The sequence below is a fragment of the Podarcis erhardii genome, assembly GCF_964252035.2.
Source record: "Podarcis erhardii genome assembly, chromosome: 3".
Classification (NCBI taxonomy): Eukaryota; Metazoa; Chordata; class Lepidosauria; order Squamata; family Lacertidae; genus Podarcis; species Podarcis erhardii.
This window is the reverse complement of record NC_138507.1, coordinates 66554851-66579383: the sequence shown is the minus strand read 5'-3', so window position 1 is coordinate 66579383 and position 24533 is coordinate 66554851. Positions and strand designations below refer to the sequence as shown.

Sequence of the window (24533 nt, the reverse complement as noted above, 5' to 3'; positions counted from 1 at the left end):
ATCCAAGGTGGGCCACAAAGGAGCACAACCACCATGCAAATGCACTGTAAAAGATTATGGAATGTGTCCCCTACTGCATGTTTGGGTGAAGAGTGGGTCCTGGGTCTGAAAACACTTTTCCTGAAGAATGGGGGGTAGGCTAAGCCGAAGGCATCGGAATGCCTTGGCTTGGTTCTGTCCTCTACTTAGTTCCACCCAGTGGGCGCAATCCGCTCCCCTCGACATCGAGAGCAGGCGAGGAAAGTGACCCATGAATAGAGACTGCAGCCACCTACTGCTCGCCGGCAACCGAGCAACGAAACTAGTTGCAAGAAACAGCTGCCGCAGCCATCTCTCGCTCTCTCAGCTGCACGCTCATATCATTGCCCAGGCCCTACTGTTTGGCCCGCTTGCTCGCCCGGCTGAGCAGCCGCTTTCCCTCGCTTGCGCTGCGTGCTCCTCCCTGGCAGAAGCAAGCGGAGGCTGCTGCTGCTGCTGCTGCTGCTGCTGCTGCTCCTTCTTCGGTAAGAGGGAGCCGTCTACCCGCAGCAGCCTCTCCGAGAAGCAGCAGCAGTTCACAGGCGCTGCGAGAGAGGCACGCGCCTGCCTTCTCCTCACTGCTCGCCTGGCCCAGCTTCCCTCGCCAGTTGCATCACCCGCCTCGCCCCCCTCCCAAGAAGGCGGAGGCTTCTGACTCCTCGCATTCCAAAGCTAGGAGAGAAGAGGAGGAGGAGGAGGAGGCCAAAAGCCGGCGAAACACGCAAAGGAAGACGGGAAAAGGTTTTACATCCGGGAACCTTGGGCGACAGGCCCTCCGACAAAATGGCGGCCCGGAACTGAACCCCTGGAAAAAGGGGGTGGGTGGGAGATATTGCAGGGGGGAGGGGACGAGCAACTGCTGCCATCAGCACCGGCGACCGAAGCCTTGCTGGCCGCTGCAGAGACGCGCCGCTCCCGCCCCTCTGGGAATCGCTCGCCTTGAGGCGCTGCCGTCTCCTCCTCCTCCTCCTCCTCCTCCTCCCTCAGGCAGGTGGGTAGGAAGGCTTGGCTGCAGTTCCGCCTCAGGGAAGGAAACTCGGTGGCTAGTTAATGGGGAAGGCCCTGCGCACCGCCCGCCTTGGCCTGGGGTGTTATAACGGGTCCTTCGCTGCCCCGGCAAGAACGTCGCTGCCTCCCTGGCGTGGTGAGCGTCTCACCTCCTTCCTCCCCCCGCATTCCTCCGTCTCCGTGCAGCTTCTCTCAGGCAGGTTTCTGGCCTTTTCGGTGTCGTGGGCGTTCCTTGTTAGACCATCCGTCCCATTCAACCTTAGACACCCGCTTGCAGCCACCTTATTTATTTCGTGCTCTCCATCCGTTCCCCACTTTTTCATGCCGTGCTGACGAGAAGTAAGTGCAACGTCTTAACGAAGTAGCTGTTCTCTTTTATTTCTCCATTTGGTATTTTGTTTTCCTGTCAGATCTCTCTATCTTGCTGACTGGTTTTTAAAAAAATGATAATTAAAGAAGGGTAGTAGTTAACATTCTCCAAGGGCAGATCAAAATTGTTTGGAAACCTGCCTACTATTTCTCCACAGCCAGATCTGTATTATAATTTCTTTTATGTTTCATCTTACTGCTTGGAATAATGATTAGATGAAAAAGAATGTCTGTTCAAAGTATAACACCAATGTGAATCTGAGATTAATCTGCAAGATCAAATCACTTAACAGAGAACATTATCTAACTGATATGATGCTGATAGCCTTTTCTTTTTCTGGTTTACAGTACTGTATAGTACTTTGCTTAGGTGCAAGTTTGAGTTGAACTGATCTATAGTCATAAATAGCCTAACTGTGAAGAAAAACCTGCAGTTGGAGTTTTTTTCTCTTTAAACCACAGCTCCACTTCAAAGTATTTTGGTATTGATTGTCATTATTAAATATTAGGTGCTTAACATTCTGCTTTATGCTATACAAATAATAAAACAGGCAAACTTTTGCCTAGATGGCTTACTATATTGAGCCCAGGGTGGAGAGAGGGAATATTGTAAACAAAAAACACAGAACCTCAGATATATAAATTTTACTTAAGGGGGGGAGGAATGAAAAGATTATTGTGCTTTATTTTCTTTTGTTTTAAAAGTGTGCCTCAATGTGGTGTTTTTGAGACATAATGATTGTAGGTATTAACAGTTATAAAAGTTAGCTGTGTCTTTTGTCCTCATAGTTTGTAGCATGGGTAGGCAAACTAAGGCCCGGGGGCCGTATGTGGCCCAATCGCCTTCTAAATCCAGCCCCCGGATGGTCTGGGAATCAGCATGTTTTTACATGAGTAGAATGTGTCCTTTTATTTAAAATGCATCTCTGGGTTATTTGTGAGGCATAGGAATTTGTTCATATTCCAACACCCCCAAATATAGTCCGGCCCCCCACAAGGTCTGAGGGACAATGGACCAGCCCCCTGCTGAAAAGGTTTGCTGACCCCTGGTTTATAGTATTGCATTGGCATTTATGAGCTATTGGACTTTTGCTTCATTGTTATAGGTCTCCTAACAGCTTGATCTTACACATGTTTATTCAAGTTTAATTTATTTAAATTGGGCGTACTCCCAAGTGTGTTTGTAATCTAAGGTAGTGGTTCCCAAATTTGTTATCTCCTGGACCACCTGAAAATTGCTGAATGTCTTGGCTGACCACTTAATGATTTTCTATTTGTTTAGCAATTGTAATGTGCTGTGCTAGATACTGAAGTATTTATTTAAAATTATATGGAATTCAAATTTTAATACAATAACTTGGCGCTCAGGACTCGATAAGTGGAATCAGCAAATACTGCATCTCCCATCCCTCCATTCTACCTGCGAGAATGTTCAGTTTGCAGAGCAGCAGCTTCCTTTAATCAACACATTTCCATTAGAGAAACCTTTTCATTTGTAACATGGCAGGTCTGAATCCAGCTCTTTGTGAATTAAAACATGACTAGTGATGGACGCGGGTGGCGCTGTGTGTTAAACCACAGAGCCTAGGACTTGCCGATCAGAAGGTTGACAGTTCAAATGCCCGCGACGGGGTGTGCTCCCGTTGCTTGGTCCCTGCTCCTACCAACCTAGCAGTTTGAAAGCACATCAAAGTGCAAGTGGATAAATAGGTACCGCTCCGGTGGGAAGGTAAACGGTGTTTCCGTGCGCTGCTCTGGTTCGCCAGAAGCAGCTTAGTCATGCTGGCCACATGCCCTGAGAGCTGTCTGCGGACAAACACCAGCTCCCTCAGCCAATAAAGCAAGATGAGCGCCACAACCCCAGAGTTGTCTGTGACTGGACCTCATGGTCAGGGGTCCTTTTACCTTTACCTTTAGTGATATTTAGCAGGAAGAGAAAAATAGTTTTAAACTTTAATCTATTGAAAGAAAACAGAAGGGACACAAGCCAATTCCTATCAGCTTTAAAAAAAATAAGTTAATACAGCATGTAATATTTTAGTGCACATATAGTGTTGAGCATTTCTAGTTGATTACTATTCAAAGAGGTATTTTCATATTGGCCATCCAGTAGGATTTCCTTCTTTCTTTATTACAGGTGTGGCTCCCACATTCTTACACTACTGCATTTGAAAGTACTATGCTTCAAAAGCAAATTGCAATGTAGCTGATACTTTGGTGGGTTTTTTAAGCCCACACCTCATTTGAAATGTGGAACTAAATGTGCCATTGGTAAACTGTGGACAAAAACTTTAGAAGCTGTTCTTTTTTCCATTGAGGACTGTTCAGGCTCATTGAAATCAAAGTTTGATTTTCCATTGACTTAAGTGGGAAGTAGATCATTTTGTTGAAAATGCAGACTTTAAGTAGGTAGTCCTTTTTAAAAGGTGAGTGGATAGTACTACAGGTCTTTGCCTCTTGTGTACCTACTATCTTTGCAGTATTTTAACTGGATTGATGGCCTATGTTCTTAGCACTATCTTGAACATCCTTCATTGAAAGCAAATATATAGGATGACATCCAGTGATGTCCGCCTGATTGTGCAGCAGATTTCTGTGTATGCCATGGGAATCCCCTTCCTTTGCTCCCTTAGCTCCCCTGAATGCCCTTCAAATCTCCAAAGGGCTCTTTAACCCCAGAGGTGACTAGGGGGACAGAGGATAGGGCAGCTATTGGGAGTTGGGGCCAGGTACATCGAGATGGAACTAAAGATAGGGGAAATACTACAGTTTTGTGAGACACACTTATTTTAGGGTAAACCTCATTGAACAAAGTGGGACTTCTAAGTAAGATTGTGTTAGTAATCTTGACTATGTCCTACTTCAGAAATATAATTAGTCATTACATAGTGACACTACATCATTCCTATAGAGGAACCAACAAAATGTTACCTTCAGGAACAGTTATTTTACCACATGCAGCTCAATCCAATGCATGATTACTTATTGAATGGAATATGACTGGCTCCCAAAGTAGTGTATATTGAATTGCATTCCTGTGCCTTTGACAGTAGCTTAACATGCTGAAAGTAAACAGGTGAAGCTCTTCGTAACATGGCTATATCAATTGTGGGGAAAGCAGTTTCCAGCCGGTGTACTTAGAAGTGGCCTTATTCCTAAGTGCATTGGAGTACAGCCTTCATAGAAACCCTGCTTTTCATATCAGGCTACTGCTAAACTGACGGAAGCAGGAAAATAAAGTTGGTAATCCTGCTGCTAGTCTAGAAAGATGCCTTGGGGGACAAGTAGAATTACCATCTTTTCCGCACTGGATTATTGTGCCTTTACAGCTGCAAGGAGAAGCAGATTTTCAGTAGCTGTAACTTACCTAGGAATGGAAAATCCAGTTTTGGAGCCTGATCTGGGTATCAAAATGAACTTTCATTAAATTTGCAATAGGAATAAAAGTTTCAAGTATCCATTTCACTGAGGATTGGTGAGGCTCAGAGACCAATAACATACTTGTCCATTTCAGAGAGTGTAAAACTCAACAAAGCAGTTGCAAAAGCCTATTGTAGAGCAGAGAAAATGGTAGTTATGTTGTGTTTTATAAATCCAGATGTGCACCAGATGAGTTAGCTTCACTTAAAAATTTCAGAGGGGAAAAATGGACTACTGCTACTGAAAGTAAACCTCCAACAAAGCTTTTCCAAAAGTGCATTTCAGGGACACCCCACCCCCATTTTAAAAGCAGTTTAAAATATTTCTTTCTCCACAAACTAGACATATGTTTAATTTTCTCCAACAGAAATGACTTCTTGCAAAAAGAGGTCTGAATTTTTTTGTATAATAGTCTTGGACTTGGTTAGTTTGTTTTGAGAGTCTGCCGACAATGCCAGCAGTATCCCTAGTCTTTGACAGCACACAGAACACTTATGTTGGGTGAGTTATACATGCATATCTCTGAAGTTGTGTCTTCTTCATAGAGTCTCTCCATGTCTGCTTCCCTCAATTCAGTCTAGGTAATAAAGAATAAAGCATTTTGCTAAAGCTGTCAGATCAAATCATTTGGAAACAAACATGTAAATAAAACTCTGGCTGCAATCCTATGCATGCTTAATTGAGAGTAAAACCAAATGATCCCAGCAGGAGTTATTTTTTACTAAGCATGCATAGGATTTTGCTGTTGGCAGGAAAACAACAATTGGAAAATGTTATAACAATGACATTTATTTATTTAGGTTGGCTGACCTAGGTTTGAATGAATGGTTATCCTCCTGGAATCAAGGTCAACCGTCAGTTTTGAAGTTGCCATCCAACTTGTTGAGTATATTGAAGGTGAATCTTCGTTAGAGGTTATACAGTTTCATGAAGAGAAGTGAGAAGCCAGAAGGTTATAGACAAATGAGGCCTAAAACTTTTCCTGCCAGTAATTACACTGGTAGCAGCCGGCAAATGTTGCAAGAAATACGAGAAAGCCTTAGAAATTTGCCTAAGCCCTCTGAAGCTGCAAAAGTTGAGCAAAATGTGGGTAAAATATCAACTGATGATCCCAGACAGGGTCGAAATCCCCCAAAATTTGTGACCTACCATAAAGCATTACAAGAAATTCGGAATTCTCTGCTTCCCTTTGCAAATGAAACAAGTTCTTCAACAAGAGGAACATCAGAAGTTAATCGGCAGATGTTACAAGATCTACAAGCTGCTGGATTTGATGAGGTAAAATAACAAATTTAAGTGGTTACTTATATTAATGATAGTGCAAAAGCCATATGAAATCATTGTGAATGTTTTGCTTGTAATTTGTTATTGGGGACTCAGAAAACAGTGTTGCTGGTAATATTTTGCTGCTTCCTATGCACATTCCTAGTATAAGCTTAATGTTTCTGTCTAGAATTCAGTCCAAAATACAGTGTATAACTTTGGCTTTCTAGTTAGTTCTGTTGGTTTTCAAAAGGTCTTTTCCACAAGCATTTCAGATTGCTAGCAACCTCCTATTTGATTAAAGTTAATACCATAAGTAATGTTAATGAGATGATTATTTTATACACTGTTGCTCTTTTTGTGTTTTCTATTTCTTGAATTTTATTATTTTTGGGATTTCATTAGTGCATAAAATTCAAGTGCTTTAGATGTTGCAACAAATCAGCCCAAGTACCCAACTCTTTCAGTGTAACTTGTATACTTTTAAGATGCATCTTGTTTTTGAGGCTGCATTCCTAAAATGCTTACCAGAGGAAGTCCCTTTCCCATATTTCTCTCTTCTCTGGAGTCTGTCAATCATCTGCTTTGGATCATTTTCTCTTTATCTCTTTCCTCACAATCCTGTTATTTTGTTTTATGCTGAACCTGCAGCTTCACTTCTATATTTATTTCCATTTCTGATAACTCTGCTTGAGTTTTTGCTATTTCTGGCTAGATGTGTTTCCATTTGCTTTCTCTTAAAGTTTCCCAAACTGGGCTATTGGTCTTTTCTACTTCTCTACGCACACTATATTTATTTTCTTTTACTTTGCATCATTCTTCTCTTTTATGTTAAAGTTGTTTTTGATTCCTCTCTTTATTCAAGCTGTTTCAAAAAAATTGTTCAAACATTAATATAACTAAGATGTATTTTTTGTTGTCTTCTTCCACTGCCAAGGCACTGGTGTAGTATTAATTATTAATTTATAGCTTTATACCTTTCCTCTTCTCAGCTTCCTCTGGTCTCTTCCATCCTTTTAACTCTGCTGCTAATTTAGTTCATTTTGGCCACTGTATTTGTTGTTGTTTCAATTACCTTCATTGGGTTCCTTATCAGAGACAGTTTAACTTGTCACTTCCTTTTCTTAAACCTCTTCTTTATGGACACCATCTTATCTATCTTTTATTTGTCTTCTCATAGTCTTCACCTCTTGCTTTACTTCCTCTCACACCCAGTGCTTTTTTGTTGCCACTGGTGAAAGGAATATGTAATGAGCTAGGGAGTAGGAATTTCAAGGGAAAGTGGCAAGATATCCCCTTGCAGCTATTTCTGCTGCCTGCAACATACATCACTGAATTGAGAAACTTACTGCATGATGTAAGGGAGAGTTTCCCCTCTGTTTTCTTTCCCACTCCCTTGCAGATGGGAAGCATCCCTTTGTCTGGGTGGCAGGAATGGATTTGGTGGATAAATATATCCTCAGTTGGGTTGCTGCTCCTGTTTATTCCAGAAAGTGGAGCTATTGAAATCAGGCACAACTACCCTCTAAAGGAGAGCACCTTCCCTCAGTCTTCTGACGCCAGGAGACAGCTCAAACATTAGCTCTTTACCTTTCCCCCTTCACTCTCTTTTTTTGTCTGCCTTGAGTTTTTCTTTAAGACCACTCTCTTATGTATTCTAAGGAGAGAGAAAGAAGCAGCTCAGTGTGCTTTTGATCCCACCCTGCCATCAGTCTAATTCCCACACTCACTCTTTCCTCCTAATCCCGCATCACACTTTCTCCCACACTGCTAATCCTCAACCTTAAAATACATTGTACCAGGAAGAATAAATGTTAAATTCTAATAGAGCTCGGGGAAAGTTTGCCTCAAGTTTAATAGCTAATTGTACAACACTATGCACTAAGAAGCCTAAGGCTACAGTCCTGTACCTGCTTATTGAAAGTAAGCCAAATTGAATTTAATGGAACTTACTTCTGAATAGGATAGTATTGCATTTTCAACTTCACAGTGTTATCAGTATTGGAGTTAGATAAAATGTCATTTAAAAGTCTTAAGCAGTGACAAAAAAAGAAGCACCAAGCTACAGAGAGAGATAGAAATATAGTAAGGCACTTCCGTGCATAAGAAAAAGGACAGATTGCGAAGGATGCATCAGCCTTTGCAAGAGAGTTGATAATAACTTAAACTGTAAGTTCAGTCATATACTGTACAGAAGTGGACTCATTGTGTCCATTGGGGCTTACTGCCAGAAAAGGATTGCAGTCTTAGAATTCTTACAATATATTGAATTTTTATTTAGTCTTTGAGCGTTCAATTATATTCTCCATGGAAAAGTATATAAGAAGCCCTGCCATCTGGAACGTGTAATTTGGAGGGAGATGCCAGCAGGAGAGGGTTGATATATCCTTTCCCAACAAGAGCTGTTAGAACCTAAGGCTAAGGTACTTTCAAGAATGTATAACTTGCTGTTGAAATGGAATACACAAGACGAAATGGTTAAATCGGCTATGATAAAATGGGCACAGGATATTGGGCATAACATTATGTTTGAGGACTGGGAAAGGTTGTGGACCACTGGGCTGAACTTTACTGCATGTAATGCTTTAAAGGAAAATGTAATGAAAATGATATACAGATGGTACATGACCCCAGTTAAACTTGCCAAAATATACCATTTGTCTGATAATAAATGTTGGAAATGTAAAGAAAATGAAGGAACATTCTTTCACCTCTGGTGGACCTGCCCTAAAGTGAAGGTCTTCTGGGAAATGATATATAATGAGCTGAAAAAGGTATTTAAGTATACCTTCACTAAGAAACCAGAGGCCTTCCTTCTGGGTATTGTCGGCCAGAAGGTGTTAAAGAAGGATAGAACATTCTTTATGTATGCAACAACGGCAGCAAGGATACTCATCGCTAAGAACTGGAAAACTCAAGATCTACCCACACTGGAAGAATGGCAGATGCAGCTGATGGACTATATGCAACTGGCGGAGATGACTGGCAGAATTCGAGACCTGGGAGAAGAAAGGATTGAAGAAGATTGGAAGAAATTTAAGATTTATCTACAAAAATATTGTGATTTAGAGGAATGTTAATAAGGATGCTTGGTTATAAATAATTGGCCATCACTAAATTGGATCGGAAATTGACGATAAATGAGATTAAGAGAAACAAAAATTTGTTGGAGAATTGTTACACTATATTGAATTGAGTGGTTATAAATTTGCAAATAAGATGATAATTTGCTTGAAAAAATTTATTAACGATGTAAGTGGGAGCGGGAGACGTGAGGAAGTCCAAAGAAGTTATGAAATTTTGTTAAAACAAAGCAATGCTGTTTATTATCTTTGTATTTCTTTTATAAAAAAACCCTAATAAATATTTTATAAAAAAAAAGATACATCCTTTCCCAACTGCCCACATGATTTGCATAATTAGCAAATACTTTGCATAGTATGCAAATTAGGCCACATTTGGGGAACTGAAATCTCGATCTTAATCTAGTCATCATCATGATGCATTAAAGGTTTGAATGTGTTCCTTCCACCTTTTTTTGTTGTGAGTTATTGGAGGTTTTATTTTAAACACTTTCTCCTCCCATTCCCCAAATAGGATATGGTTGTACAAGCTCTAAGACAAACCAACAGCCGCAGTATAGAAGCAGCAATTGAATTCATAAGTAAAATGAGCTACCAAGATTCTCGGCGAGAACAAATGGCAGCGGCAGCAGCTAGACCTGTTAACGCTGGCACAAAACCACCAGGTAGGTGTAAAGAAAAAAAGGTAAAGTACCGCTGGATGGTTAAGTCCAGTCAAAGGCGACTATGGGGTGCGGCGCTCATCTTGCTTCAGGCCAAGGGAGCCGGCGTTTGTCCACAGACAGCTTTCTGGATAACGTAGCTAGCATGACTAAACCATTTCTAATATATGGCCTTGGAAACAAGAAATGAAATTGGCCACTTCCGCCATGATTGGAAATCTTGTGGCAGAGGACAGAGAGATAAGCTTTGGAAGTTCAACATCCAAACAATAAAGACAAGACTTTTTAAAAAGTGGCATTTTCATTTATATATGCTATAAAATTTTATGTTCAGTGTTACACAGTGTTACAGCAAACTACTGCAGCTCAATTAATTTTGTGTATTCAGTTCATTTTGACATCGGGTTGGATGGAGATGGTGTTATTTAACTTCTGAAGTGGATATTTAATTAAAGGCCTGTTGAAACAGGGTGCGTGTGTCTTTTTGCTATTGCTTTCATTCTAACTCAATACACCAGGAAGCCCCAGGCAAGTAAATTGAGAATGCTTCCGCATCTCATCTGGCTAGCTCCAGCCCCATTTCTCTCCCACCTTTGGGTTGGCATCTGGAAAACTGGGTATAGCCAGAGAAAAGCAATACATAGAGATCTGGACCAAGTTTTACAGCAATGGGTCACTTAACATATTATATTCCAGTGTGCATAACTAACCCTTTTTAAAAAAAATGAAAAGCTGCCTCAGGAAAGGAGTGTTCAGAGTGAAAGAGGGAGGGATGCTTAGTCCATTCTCCACCTGCCATGTCTGTGCTGAAAATAAAATGCCTCCTTCCCCCAGAGACTTTCTTGTGGAGTTCCACAAGTTTCTTTGTCCTATCATACTCAGAAATTAACCAGAAAAGAGAGAAAAGCCTCTTGAGCATAGGAATAATTTGGTGCAAATAAATAGCTGGATAGAAAAAATAGTGCCCTCCTGTTGCTGCTTTCCTTTTGGGGAAAAAATCTGTTTGGGCTCAGTTACATGCAGTTGTTTGTAATATGTAGTTACACAAAATATCCATTTCACAGAAGAAACACCTGTGATGTTTCGAGTCCTCCCCACCCCAGACAGGTCTCTTAATTCCTCAAATAAGAAATAAAACAAACAAAGTAGGCAATACCCCCTAAAAAAAATGGACAATGCCTCTCAACAAAACAACCAAGAGAGGGAAAATAAACTTAACTTTTAAAAATAAAAAATTGGTTGGGGAAAGCATGCCTGAGGGTATAAACCCTTTAGGATCTTCCAGTCTTTTTCTGTGCGTATATTCAATGAATCATTCATATTGTTTTTTCTGTGCACTCAAATGAGTCATTCATATTGTTTTTTCAAAGTTATATTTGAACTTTGCTTCTGTTTCCATGAAACATCACATTTATTAATCCTATGAAATTCCTGTTCTGAAATAACAGTGCACTGTGTAATAAAAAGCATACTGTTGTTTTCTTTTTAAAACAAATAGGGGGAGTGCAGCAGTCAGTCAACCGCAGGCAGAGCTGGAAAGGTTCTAAAGAATCCTTGGTGCCTCAGAGACATGGTCCTACATTGGTAGATGGCCTGGCATTTCATTCCGAGAATCCCATTTCTCAGCCTGATGGAGGAAGACCCTTGTCTGGCTCTGGAATAACAGGATTTGCTCAGGCTCATCCTGGTAATGGACAAAGAGCAAATCCGCCACCTCCACCTCAAGTAAGGAGTGTAACCCCTCCTCCTCCACCTCCCAGGGGAACAACTCCACCTCCCAGAGGAACAACTCCACCTCCTCCTTCCTGGGAAACAAATTCTCAGACAAAACGGTATTCTGGTAGCATGGAATATATGATCTCTCGCATTTCTCCAGTGCCACCAGGGGCATGGCAAGATGGCTATCCTCCGCAACCTATAAATCCATCATCAATGAATCCTTCCACACAGGGACAAAGAGGTATTAGTTCTGTTCCTGTTGGCAGGCAACCAATAATCATGCAAAGTTCAGTTAACAATAAGTTTAGTTTTTCATCTGGAAGGGCTGGAATGCAAAATGGCAATTGTCAGACTGATTATATTGTTCATCAGAATATTGTGCCTGGTAACTCAGCGAATCGTCAACCACCACCGCCTTACCCCATGTCTCCGGCAAGCCAGCAAAGCCCCACACCTTTGCAAATGCAAGCAGGAGGCTCTGCAGCCCCATCATATCCTAATGGGAACATTCCTCAGTCTATGATGGTTCCAAACAGAAACAGCCACAATATGGAGCTGTACAATATAAATGTTCCTGGAATCCCAACATCCTGGCCCCAGTCGTCCTCTGGGCACGAAATTCCAACTTGGCAACCGAATATTCCAGTAAGGTCAAATTCCTTCAATAACCCTCTTGGAAGCAGACAAAGCCATGCTACCAATTCACAGACTTCTGCCACCACAGTAACTGCTGTTACTCCAGCTCCTATACAGCAGCCAGTAAAAAGCATGCGTGTACTGAAACCAGAGCTGCAAACTGCCTTAGCTCCTACTCACCCTTCTTGGATGTCACAACCAATGCAGGCTGTCCAACCCATCTCCTTTTCTGAGGGACCATGTACAAATATGGCAGTCCTGTCACCTGCGCCAGAGGCTCCAACATATCAAGGTCCACCCCCACCTTACCCAAAGCATTTATTACACCCAAATCCCCCTGTCACTCCTTACGAGTCTGTTGCAAAGCCTGGCAAAGAGGATCAGCCCAGTTTCCCTAAAGAAGAAGAAAGTGAAAAGAATGAGAACAGCGAGGGAATGGATAAAGAAAAGAAGCAAATAACAACTTCACCAGTCCCTGTTAGGAAAAACAAGAGAGATGAAGAAAGAAGGGAGTCCCGCATTCAGAGCTATTCTCCTCAGGCTTTTAAGTTCTTTATGGAGCAGCATGTCGAAAACATACTGAAATCTCACCAGCAGCGACTCCATCGTAAGAAACAACTGGAAAATGAAATGATGCGGGTAAAGCCTTTTAATTATTTAATTCCTATTTCCGTGTTGCTTCTGTGTGGAATGTTTTTCAAGCCTTCTGATTGTATCATTGTGTCAAATCTCTGAGGTGAACTAGGCTGACCTTCAGTGATTTACTCATGCCCAAACACTCTGAATCTGAGATCTTTCATACCCAAATGCCAGGAGCAGCTGGTGTGATGGGTTAGAACTGTGGAGTCATCTTCCTGGCAGCACCAGTGCTGCAGCTTACCAGGGCAGTGCTTGGGTGGAGCATCAGCAAGGTTGGGGCTCCATGAATGCACCAATGGGAGTACCAGATTGACTTTTTGACACTCCAGTCCAATGACATCCAGGTAAGCTGCAGCAGAGTTGGTTTCTGAAGGACAAGTCTGTGGCTCTAGCGTACCACATCAGCCATTACTGTTAGATGCAATATTATCATTTGCCACAGCCCCCCAAAATTCATACTTAGATAATTGTTGAATCTGAGTTGCTTCCCTTATATGTATTATATCATGCAACAGTATCAAGGTAGATGTGTTGGGTATTTTGTGTCTAGGAAGAAAAGTTATAAAAAATTGTTTCTGAAGTAATGTTGCATGAGCAAAATATACTTAAGCTCCTGCAAGGAGCTGTTTCAGGTTTTTTGGTCATTTCCATAGCAGGCGTTTGTGACATATGCTACTAACTTACCTCTTCCATGTGCACAGTTGATGATAGTCTAGCTCTGTAGGAATGCAGCATTTGTTATAGTTCTACATTTACTTTCTTTTGAAAACTATAAATAAATAATTAAATATTATACCTAGCAGATAAATGGCTTTGATCCTGAGTTGCTGTTTGACTACCAGAAATGACTCTGAGCCTAAGATCCAAGCCTGTATCTGTACAATCTCAAATTCAGTTCCAGAATATATTTGCAGAATTTATACTTTCACCTTCAATTAAAGTCCCAGGGCAGCATTTCCAGGATACTGTTTTGTCCTATGGATTTTTGTTGTTCACTCTGTTTCTCTCTTTACTGTAGTAGGGGTAGAATTCAGCCTCAGACCACAGGTGTTGTTACATATCTCTTTATGTAAGCAGTTCTGATGTGAGATGTAGCAATTAGCTTTGTCCAAGCAATTAGCTTTGTTTCAAGCACAAGAGAATTCTAATAAGAACGGCTTAAAGATCCTAATGCAGACTTCTTCAACCTCGGCCCTCCAGATATTTTTTGACCTACAACTCCCATGATCCCTAGCTAGCAGGACCAGTCATCCGGGATGATGGGAATTGTAGTCTCAAAACATCTGGAGCTGCCGAGGTTGAGGAAGCCTGTCCTAATGGAAGGAATCTCATTTGCAGGGGGGAAACCCTGAAAAATCGAAAGCTCTTCTAACAATCAGCAATAATGCTGCTCTAGTCAGGGTATCAGGCTAGAATCACAGGAGAGCTTGAAGCTCTCTAGCCATTGTCTATACCTTTGTAGGAAAGGCCTACCTTACTTTTTGAAAACAGGATTCTTGGTCAAAAAAAGAACCTATCTCCTTATGTCTTCTGAAGCCAAGTTGGTGCATTCAAGAAACTATAAAAGGAATGCATGCAGTCAGGAAGCACTGGAAAATGGGTAGAAACAAGTGATCTAAAAATGCAGTATGCCGACTTTCAACTTTATTGCTCGGAAGAGAAACAAATTGTTGATGCCATGAGAGTTGGGAATGGGGAAGTCAGAAATTTATTTATATGTGCCCAACCAAGGATATACACAAGTGTAGTCAGAAGCAGGCAGCTTCCCTAGGAATGTGCCAAAGAGATTAAGTATTACTTTCCCCAAACTCTAGCAACACTGATTCTGCTAGGACCATTACTTCTAAATCTGAGCTTTGCAGCTATTTTTTGTGGCAGACATGGGCCTAGAAGTAAGTGACTCAGTAGACTGAGAGATTTAATAAATCCTGTGATGAATACAGGCTAACAAGATATAAGGCTAACAAGATATTAATCTTGCTAATTTTATGTTAAGCTATTTGATGGAATGTAAAAGGCCTCTTTGAAAGAAAACAACAACTGTATACACTCCAAAATTATGTGACGTAGGAAGGAACTGTTTTAATCAGTTGTGAGTTCTTTTGATTTGTTACAGACAGATATATTTTGACAAAGCAGTGGAATTGCCTTGTATTACCTGTGTTAAAAATAAGCATTGGAATTTCAGCTGCATGTTATTAATTTCTAGTTTACACTTTCACTGGAATCAAGGGTGAACCACCTTTCTCTGCTTCTGTGACATTCTTTAGAAGTGCAGTTTTGTTTTCAAAAAATATCCCTGTTAAATTGTATCTTTATGTAATAGTAAGCTAACTGATGTGTAAATCAAATTCCAGGTCTTGCTTTTTCTACATGTTCATTCTTAGTCTCTTTCCTTTTCACTTTCACTAACAGCTGATTTAACTATTAAGGTGTTGGAACCTTTCCTGACATCTCTACCCTTCGTTACTGGGTAGGCAAGTAATATTTTGGAGACAAGTGTTGCATTTACAGAATAGCATGGACTCTTTCTTAGGGACCCTGCATGCTTACTTGCATTTGAATTAAGCATGTATTCTTTCACCGTACTTGAATGTATTTATATCAGATTACTAATCTTCCTTCCTTTTCCTGTTTTATAAAATTATTTATGGTCTGCAGTAGCACAGGGATAATGATACAATTATACTTTTGTATTTTACTTAATTCTGTATACTTAAAAGTGGCTGGTTTATTTAGTACTTTCATTACTTATTTTGCCAGACACTTATTTGTATAACTTTCCACCCTCCTTTTCTTCTAAAGATTGTGTTCAACACAATTATAAATTGAGTCCTTTAACAGTGAAGGGTAGAAAGTCACATGGGAAGAAATAGTGCAGTTTCTTTAGTAAGATTTGAATCCTGACAGGAGAAGACTACTTTTCTTGTCATGTAAATAGAAGAAATGTGAATGAGATCTAGCTTTAGCTGACTATTAAGAACATTTCTATGAAGGAAAGTAGTCATAGCCATCCTGTCCCCCAAACTCTTAGCAGTAACAGAATGTTGTGTTCAGCTTGCCTGTTTTCATCAGTCAAGACCCTCATCAAACCAATTGTCCTTAAATCCTGAGCCTCATTGTGCATGGCTCTTAGTGTATGGCTTTGTTATAATCACTCCTTTTAACCATCCCTGAATACTACATTTTGTGTCATATTTGTTCTGAAGTGTTTTCATTGACTCCTAACATATTGCAATACAGAAATTAAAACAATAAAAAATGGAGGCATTATTCCCTATTTAAGGACTGGTGCTTTGCTTGTCCTAAACCTGAGTTTGTAGACATTTTCCATGAGCAATTCTTTATTTTTTTCACTTGTCAAATTTCATATTTGTTGCATAGGTTGGGTTATCCCAAGAAGCCCAGGATCAAATGAGGAAAATGTTATGCCAAAAGGAATCTAACTACATCCGTCTGAAACGGGCAAAAATGGATAAATCAATGTTTGTTAAGATTAAGACCCTTGGAATTGGGGCATTTGGAGAGGTGTGCTTAGCAAGAAAGGTGGATACAAATGCCTTATATGCAACAAAAACTCTACGTAAAAAGGATGTGTTACTTCGGAATCAGGTTGCTCATGTTAAAGCTGAACGGGATATTCTTGCAGAAGCTGATAATGAGTGGGTAGTTCGTTTGTACTATTCATTCCAAGATAAAGACAATTTATACTTCGTTATGGACTATATTCCAGGAGGAGATATGATGAGTCTGTTAATTCGAATGGGGGTCTTCCCAGAAAATATGGCCCGGTTCTACATAGCAGAACTGATCTGCGCAGTTGAAAGTGTCCATAAGATGGGATTCATTCATAGGGACATAAAACCAGATAATATTCTGATTGATCGTGATGGCCACATCAAATTGACTGACTTTGGGCTTTGTACTGGCTTTCGGTGGACACATGATTCCAAATACTACCAGAGTGGTAAGAGAAATGTTTGCAATAATGGCATTTTGTTACTGCATATTAGCATATATAGTAGCAGCGTTTACTTGTATTTACTAGCAGGTTTTCCATATTGCTGCCTGATTGAGCACCATAACATTTTGTGAAGTCATTATCAAAGCAGAAATAGTCTCAATCACCCGTTATATAATATTAAATGACTTTTGTAACCTTGTCCCACTTCAAAAAATATTAGTGACTATTGTGAAATGACATCATTTAAAATATATGAGCAAGATTTTGCTTCCCAGTCACCCCCTTTACAATTGCTTCTATTGGTTTGCAAAATGTTTTCTATTGCAGGTGACCACCCACGTCAGGACAGCATGGATTTCAGTAATGAATGGGGAGATCCAGCAAGCTGTAGATGTGGAGACAGGTTGAAGCCACTCGAACGTAGAGCAGCACGTCAGCACCAGCGCTGTCTGGCACACTCATTAGTTGGGACACCAAATTATATTGCACCAGAAGTATTGCTGCGGACAGGTAAATATTTCCTGTTGTTCCTTGGCAAAGTAATTTGGTGCTAGTTTCTGAAAATGATTACCCAAAAACGCAAACTGGTATAATAAGGAAGCACCGCTATAATACAGGACTGTATACAGTGATACAAATGACAATTTATGGTGCTATATTTTGTAACACAACATAGTGTATCAATGTGAAGAACTCTTCATCCTAATAGGGGAAGATCACAGTTATCCAACATTGTATAGATTCCTCTGCTTGTGGTAAAGTACACCTGGATAGAAAAGCACCTATTTTTAAGGTAGCTTCTCATTTCAGCTACAAATGCAAACATGAACAATGAAGGTTTTCCCCTGTTTGGTGAGCCTACCATTTTTTTCAAAATGTTTTTATCATACAGGTAACATTGTAATATGACTGTACTGTGACACTTTATGATCTTAAATTTTGTATTATTGTGCTACGTGTGATAGAGCTCCTGGCTTTTAACAGTCCTGTTACATTAGACTTCTGTTTGTATGCTGCCTTTCCACAAAACAAATTATGTTCAATAACATTTCATCAATAATTTATATAAGCATTGAATATAGCAACATTTCTGAAATTGAATCAAGCCAAACTGCATACACATTAAAGTGCCACATGCAAAAGCATCACTAACCATCAGCCCATTTTTAAGACCTGAAAATAAAGTTACCGGTACATGCAGTAGAAAATTGAAAAACATGATGGAAAAAAATGAAATGGAAAAAAATATCTGGTATATTCTCAAATCTAGAATTTTTATTGAAATATTGAATTACTGAGTTTTCTTTTGTTTCAGGATATACACAGCTGTGTGACTGGTGGAGTGTTGGGGTGATTCTCTTTGAAATGCTTGTTGGACAACCTCCCTTTCTGGCACAAACACCATTGGAAACACAGATGAAGGTATCTGAGGAAAATCTACTTTCGAATGTGTTTCAGAAGTGTTTCTTCACTTATTGGTGAGGTCAGGTGTTTTATTACTGAAACAGTCTTCTAATTTTGTTGCACTTGTTTGTGTTTTTAATCTAAAGGTTATCAATTGGAAAACATCACTGCACATTCCACTGCAAGCAAAACTAACGCCAGAGGCATCTGACCTTATTATTAAGCTCTGCCGTGGGCCAGAAGACCGCTTAGGCAAGAATGGTGCAGATGAGATAAAAGCACATCCATTTTTTAAATCTATTGATTTTTCAAGTGATCTGCGGCAGCAACCTGCTTCCTACATCCCTAAAATTACGCATCCCACAGACACATCAAATTTTGATCCAATTGACCCAGACAAATTATGGAGTGAGGATAAGGAAGGGAATGTAAATGACACACTTAATGGGTGGTATAAAAATGGCAAACATCCTGAACATGCTTTTTATGAATTTACATTTCGAAGGTTTTTTGATGACAATGGTTACCCTTACAGCTATCCCAAGCCTATTGAATATGAATACAGTAATTGTCATAGATTGGAGTCAGAATCAGATGACGATGAGGAGAGGACCAGAAGAGAGGCCCAAAATCATGATCTAGTTTATATTTAGTGGAGGACTTAAACCATTCTTTGGGATTTCCAAGATGTATGCTACAAGAGAACCTGAAAAACAATTGGAAAGCTGGTTTTCTGCGCACTTGGGGTGGAGAAAAAGGATGCATGATCATTGTTGATCTAGTGGTTTTTCCTGTCTTTCTTTTCTCCCTATCAACACAGAAGTCCTTTTTCAAGCATTCATTTTTTCAAGCATTGTTAAAGAGGAATATAGGAAACAGTAATATTAGAAAAAAATAAATTGTAAAATAAATAGTTACACCTTTGTAAAGTATTCAGATTAGGAAATTGTAATATCTTTAGGAAATTAGATGCTTGTCTATTTGTATATAGACCACATACATTTATTTTCCTCCCATAATTTTTCATTTTTAAAAATTGCCTTAGCTTGACCAAATATCATTAATACCATGTACTTACTAAACTGATAGTTGTTTTTCCTGACTATTTATCAAATTCTCACTCTAGATGAGACTGCAGAGAGTAAACTAGTAGGGATTTTCTGGCACTCTGTGGGGGTTGTGGGTTTGGAACAAAGAAGCGTAGGATTATAACCTGAAAGCCATTTAGAAGTAAACGGTTGAGAATGTAGTGGGACTGACTTCTGAGTAAACATGCATAGGAATGTTTGTGTTTCTTCTGACAATAAATGATGATGTCCACATATTAGTAATTATTTTAATTTTGCTTGTTTTGTGAAGCATTACTGGCTTTGTGGTGCCATAACATAAAATTGAGGCGGGGGGCGTGTGTGTAGAGTGATACTGGCCTATCACAAAATGTCTTTGCTGGTTGATCTCATCCTGCATTAGAAAAGACTGAAAACACTTGAGTTCCTGTGATACATACTTACTATGAATTCTTATCCTGTCCCTGTAAGAAACGCCATAACCAGGTTCCCTGCAGTTCCATTATTACTGTCCCCGTGCTGTATCATTTCAAACCAAAGGGCTTGTTTTGAAACAGGTGGTTCAGTTCCTTACTCCCAGATTCATTAACTAATTTGAACTGAACTAGTAATCCTGTTTACTGGGGATTAGGTATAATTTTATCTCTCCAGTAGACTGCTTCTGGGATACCTTTGAAGTTGCACCCTCTTGTTTCATCATTCCAAGAATAACATGCTAAATCCTGGTTTCCATGGTACATGTTGGCTTGAAGATATTTCTTGCTTCCTGCATAGAGGGCACATGCTGCTGTTGCAGGTAACTGTTGTACCCGCAAAATTTGTTTGTACCTCAGTGATTGTAGAAGGTAAATAGTTCTTCATCCCAGAGCCAGCTACTTTAAACTAAAGGAAAAACAGCAGATCATACAATTTTGCTTGCTTGATTTTTTAGAAAGCAGTTCCCCCCTGCAGATTATTCTAAACATCCTGCTCTCTAACACAGAGTTGCACAAATAGTTACCCTTTCAAACCCATATGCTAGCCTTTTCACCCTTGGAGAATTAGCAGATTCAACATCCTGTAGTAGTCATACAACTACTTAAGAATATGTATATATCTCTCTGGTTGTGAAAAATAATGTGATGTGCTCTGAAGCATCTCCTTCCCTGACTAGTGCTTATTCTTTTGCAATGAGTTAATTTATTATTTATTATGATTCCTTGCTTTTCCTCTGATAATGACATAAATGGCTCATAAGAATCTTCTAGATAATCTTGTGCCTATATAGGATAACATGGTCAGGGCTGCTTGCTTTCAGCATTAGAACCAGATCTTGTGCCTTTAGACCATTCTCTGGCCTGCTTACCTCTTGAGCAATATGCATGTTTAATATTTCTCTATTAAAAACAGTAATATTCATGGAGTATAGGCTACTGCAAAATGCATATAGATATCTGTCTTCAAGAAAAACAATTGCCGCAACACTTTTATCATTTAACATTCTGGTTTAGAATTTACCTTGTGTGGGTCCTACATATGATGGGTATAAAAAAACCAATTCATGCACCCTCCCTTATCTGGTATATAGCTTTTAGTCTTAACTAGACAATCTTTTGAAAAGTTCTGTGGGCGGTCAGATAGTCTTGTCTTGCTCCCCTACACTACAAAACATAAGTTCTGTGTTTGAAGCTGAAGTGTGAATCAGACCTTGGAATGTCTAACTTTAGCATTATATAGGATGCAGTGTACAGTTATTCTAACTTTTGAGATGTGTTTTTTGTAAAAATAAAAAAGTCCTATTTTAAAGAGGATTTTGAAGGTTGTCCCTTGTTTATTATTGATAGGAGTTGCAGTTAAACTGGCAAGTTATTGTTTTTTGTCCTGCAATAAAATATAATATATTCCTGGCTAAAGCCAGATAAATTTAAACTGCTATCTACAGTTAAGTACATATGTGAACTTGCTTTCTCAGTTTCAAAACAGAATGTTCATCATCTAAACTCATAGAGAAAACAGAGAGATCTTATGTATCCCGAGTTCTCAAGTCCAGGAGATGGCCTGTTTTGAAGAGGTTACCCTGTCCTAGGAGCAGCAGGTCCATAGCTTAGGGGTTCTGGATTCAACTGAAGTTTCAGGTAGCCTTAGTGGCTATGTGTGTGTTTTTCCAGCTATGCACCATTTGGAAAATAAATGATTTGGTCACTGTATTCCAGACCCTGGCAACTTCCCAATTGGATCATTGCAATGCACTCTCCATTGGTCTGCCCTTAAAGATAACTTAGAAAGCTCAGTTGATCAGGATTACTGGCTGGGATTCCATTTTCAATCATATAATCCCTTTTCTTAAACAGCTGCATTGGTTGTCTGTTCATTTCTGGGCCCAGTTTAAGGTGTTCATGTTAGTGTTTAAAGTAAAATGGTGCTTCCATCACGGTGTTCCGTTGCACCAGAAGTGGTTTAATCCTGCTGGCCACATGACCCGGAAAGCTGTCTGTGGACAAATGCCAGCTCCCTTGGCCTGAAGCGAGATGAGTGCTGCACCCCATAGTCACCTTTCACTGGACTTAACCATCCAGGGGTCCTTTACTGTTTACCTTTAAAGCCCTAAACTACTTAGGCCTCTTATACCTGAAGGACCATCTCCTTCCCTGCAGACCCTCTCAGGTGTTAAGATCAGCAGAGGAGGCCTCTCTTTATAGTTTTGTTGCCCCCAAGAACTTTGGGTGAGGCTTAGAGAGGGCATTCTTGGTGGCAGCCCCTAAACTGGAACTCCCACCCCACAGAGGTGTGTCTGGGACCCTCACTACAAAGTTTTCGAAGAATGCTGAAGATACACCTCTTTATCCAGGCCTTTGACACTTGAGATTTATATTTGTAGAACCTACCCTACTTTTGTGATTAAAAAGTTTACAACAAACTACAGAGTTGTATTCTAAATTGTTGTGACCCACCCTGAGACCTTAGGTTGCAGGGCAAGTGATAAATAAAAATTAACCATAATAATAATCCAAATGTTAACATATCAAAAGTTTTAGGTGCACAAATAAGGCCTGTTAAGTTTTCTAAATTTTGCCCATTACTGTTTTCAGCTACGGAGTGATGATGTAACATTCACAAATGTAGACCCCAAATTAATTATTTTAATTAAGCTTGTTAATATTTATATGCAGAGAAATTAGGAATGTGATGTGTGACACTGCATTTTGGAACATTATAAAAATAATATTCTGCCTCATTTGTTTCCTACTGTCCATCCAAAACATTCCTACAAATGCTACTTTTTCTTGGGGAAGGAGAGTGCTAAATTAGGATAACTGGTGTTTGTGTGAGTCCTCATATAAACAGAATGTCATGCTTTCCCACTCTTTGTGACTTATAGTCTTGGTGGACCTCTTATTTATCAGTAGTCAGACTGGATTTATTGTAGCATCAGTTTTTATTAGCAATGTACTTCATCAGTTTGTGTGTCTTTATTACCAAGTTGTGCCCTTGGAAAAACAGAAGATATGCTCATAAGCAATTGTGATGTTATAGTTGCCTTGTGTCCATGTGTAGATTTTCTCATACTTTTTTCAAAATAGTCTCTGGTGTGAATTTCGAATATTTTATAGACTGCACAATTTACGTTTTTCTTCGTAGAAGAAATTCTATTTTTTTAGTTTTGTAGTATTTTCAACAAAAAAGTTTGTGACGGGACCGAACAAAAGAGAGAGAAAACATAAACTTGTTCCACACTTGGTTTCTAAATAAACTTTTCAGTTAAAACGTTAAAAATGTCATTGCTTTGCTTTTCCACATACACATATGACCTGTATTTATATAAAATGTTCTATAATCATGTAATTGTATTGTAAATACGGTTGTACTATTTGCTTACATTCTTTCTTTGGGCGGACCCTCTTGCTGATTCTTTTCTACCTTATTCGTAACCAACCCTGCAGAATGTTTGACTAAAACTTTTCTCTCTTTTTTGGAGACTTTTAAAAAAAATCTGTTGTTGCAGTATGCAAAGCTGTGATGGAGAACCAGTTTTTTTTTTTTTTGGATTTTGTTGATATTGTACATCTGCTAGAGAATGCAGTGTGAGTGGGTTCATAGATGCTGCTGCTGTTACCCAAAGTACCTGTTAATTTTTGGCTGTAGATCTCTGGTATTTTAAACAAGACATTAGTATTTGCTGTAATGCAGCCAAAGGAAAGCAATGGTATATTTGGGTAAACATCTGATAGTAAAACTTTTAAATGCCTTACTATACCCTCCAGTGAAAGGCACTATTCAAGTTTACTTTTATATTGCATTTTGTATATATTCCTTTTGTACTGTAAACACTGCTGGTAAACATTACACTTTTATTAAGAAAATTCTGTAGTGTGAGAGAAGTGCCTTGACAGACAGTGTAACAATCATCTTTACATATTTCTGCATGTAATAACTATTTGGTAATCCATTAAATTCCTTGAGTGTCTTATGGATCTCTTTCCACTTTTTAAATCGGTTTTCTCTAATGTACCATTTGCTGAGGTAATACAATTTAAATTCAATGAATAAGCTGCTAATCAAATATAAGTTTATACTGATAAAAAGTGTTGGTTTGGTCTTCCTCCTCTTTGTTGAATGGAGATATTGAAATCCTGTTCATTCAGATGTTATGCTGTATTTGTTTATACTGGTCATGATTACCTGGCTCACAGAGCAATCCAAATCCTTAACAGGGAGCAACACACGGATGGATCCATCAGCTCATCCAAAACCCTGCCACATGGGTGAAGGGTGGTTTTCATACATTTTCCCTACGGATCTTTGGATCTCAGAGCTCCAATGCCTCTAATGTCCTGGGGGTTTGGGGGAGGGGGCTTCTCTGGGTACCAGCAGCAGTATCTTCCACCTGCCCTCACAGAACTTGGAGCCACTGGTACCACGCACCCCCACCAGTGGTGCTCTTCATCAGCTGATAGGCCTGCACACCATCCCACTACCATCTGACAGGAGCATCCAGGAGTTAAGATTTTGCCCCCAGTTGTTATTTACTGTATTTCTAAATGGGGTCCGAGGACAGTGTACAAATAGAGTATAAATCTTACCATGTAATGGAATCCCCCCCCCCTAAATACAGGTATTTTGAAAACCACAGTTCATAAGACTTGTAATTTCTTCCCAACTTAGGTACAAATCTAAGACCCTATCCTATTGGTCTTTATTCTAAAGTAACATGAAGTAGCATTCCAAAGTACCAATATAATAAACTATAAAATCAAACCTAAAAAAAAAAAAAAAATACACAGCACTTTATTCTGCTTTTCTA

The 24533-nt window shown here is 39.5% G+C and overlaps 1 protein-coding gene across 3 annotated transcripts; it reads left to right on the top strand.

The window, feature by feature from the left end:
• The first annotated feature begins 746 nt into the window (after positions 1-746).
• Positions 747-21042, top strand: LATS1 (large tumor suppressor kinase 1). 3 transcript variants are annotated; one of them, XM_081854331.1, is made up of 8 exons: positions 778-1009; positions 5616-6093; positions 9676-9826; positions 11322-12817; positions 16202-16784; positions 17109-17291; positions 18097-18203; positions 18332-21042. In XM_081854331.1, the coding sequence occupies exons 2-8, from the start codon at positions 5743-5745 to the stop codon at positions 18836-18838; spliced, it is 3378 nt and encodes a 1125-aa protein (XP_081710457.1). In that variant the 5' UTR covers positions 778-1009; positions 5616-5742; the 3' UTR covers positions 18839-21042. The 3 variants fall into 3 exon arrangements, with proteins under 3 accessions (XP_081710458.1, XP_081710457.1, XP_081710456.1); XM_081854330.1 differs by having other exon boundaries at positions 778-1365; XM_081854332.1 differs by lacking the exons at positions 17109-17291; positions 18097-18203; positions 18332-21042 and adding an exon at positions 15233-15290 and having other exon boundaries at positions 747-1365; positions 16202-16283.
• Positions 21043-24533: the final 3491 nt, after the last annotated feature.

Coding starts and splice junctions, on each gene's coding strand:
- LATS1 (XM_081854331.1), top strand. CDS start 5,743: ATGAAGAGAAGTGAGAAGCCAGAAGGTTATAGACAAATGAGGCCTAAA. Junction 16,785..17,108: donor TTCCAAATACTACCAGAGTG/GTAAGAGAAATG, acceptor TTTCTATTGCAG/GTGACCACCCACGTCAGGAC. Junction 18,204..18,331: donor CATTGGAAACACAGATGAAG/GTATCTGAGGAA, acceptor TTTAATCTAAAG/GTTATCAATTGGAAAACATC.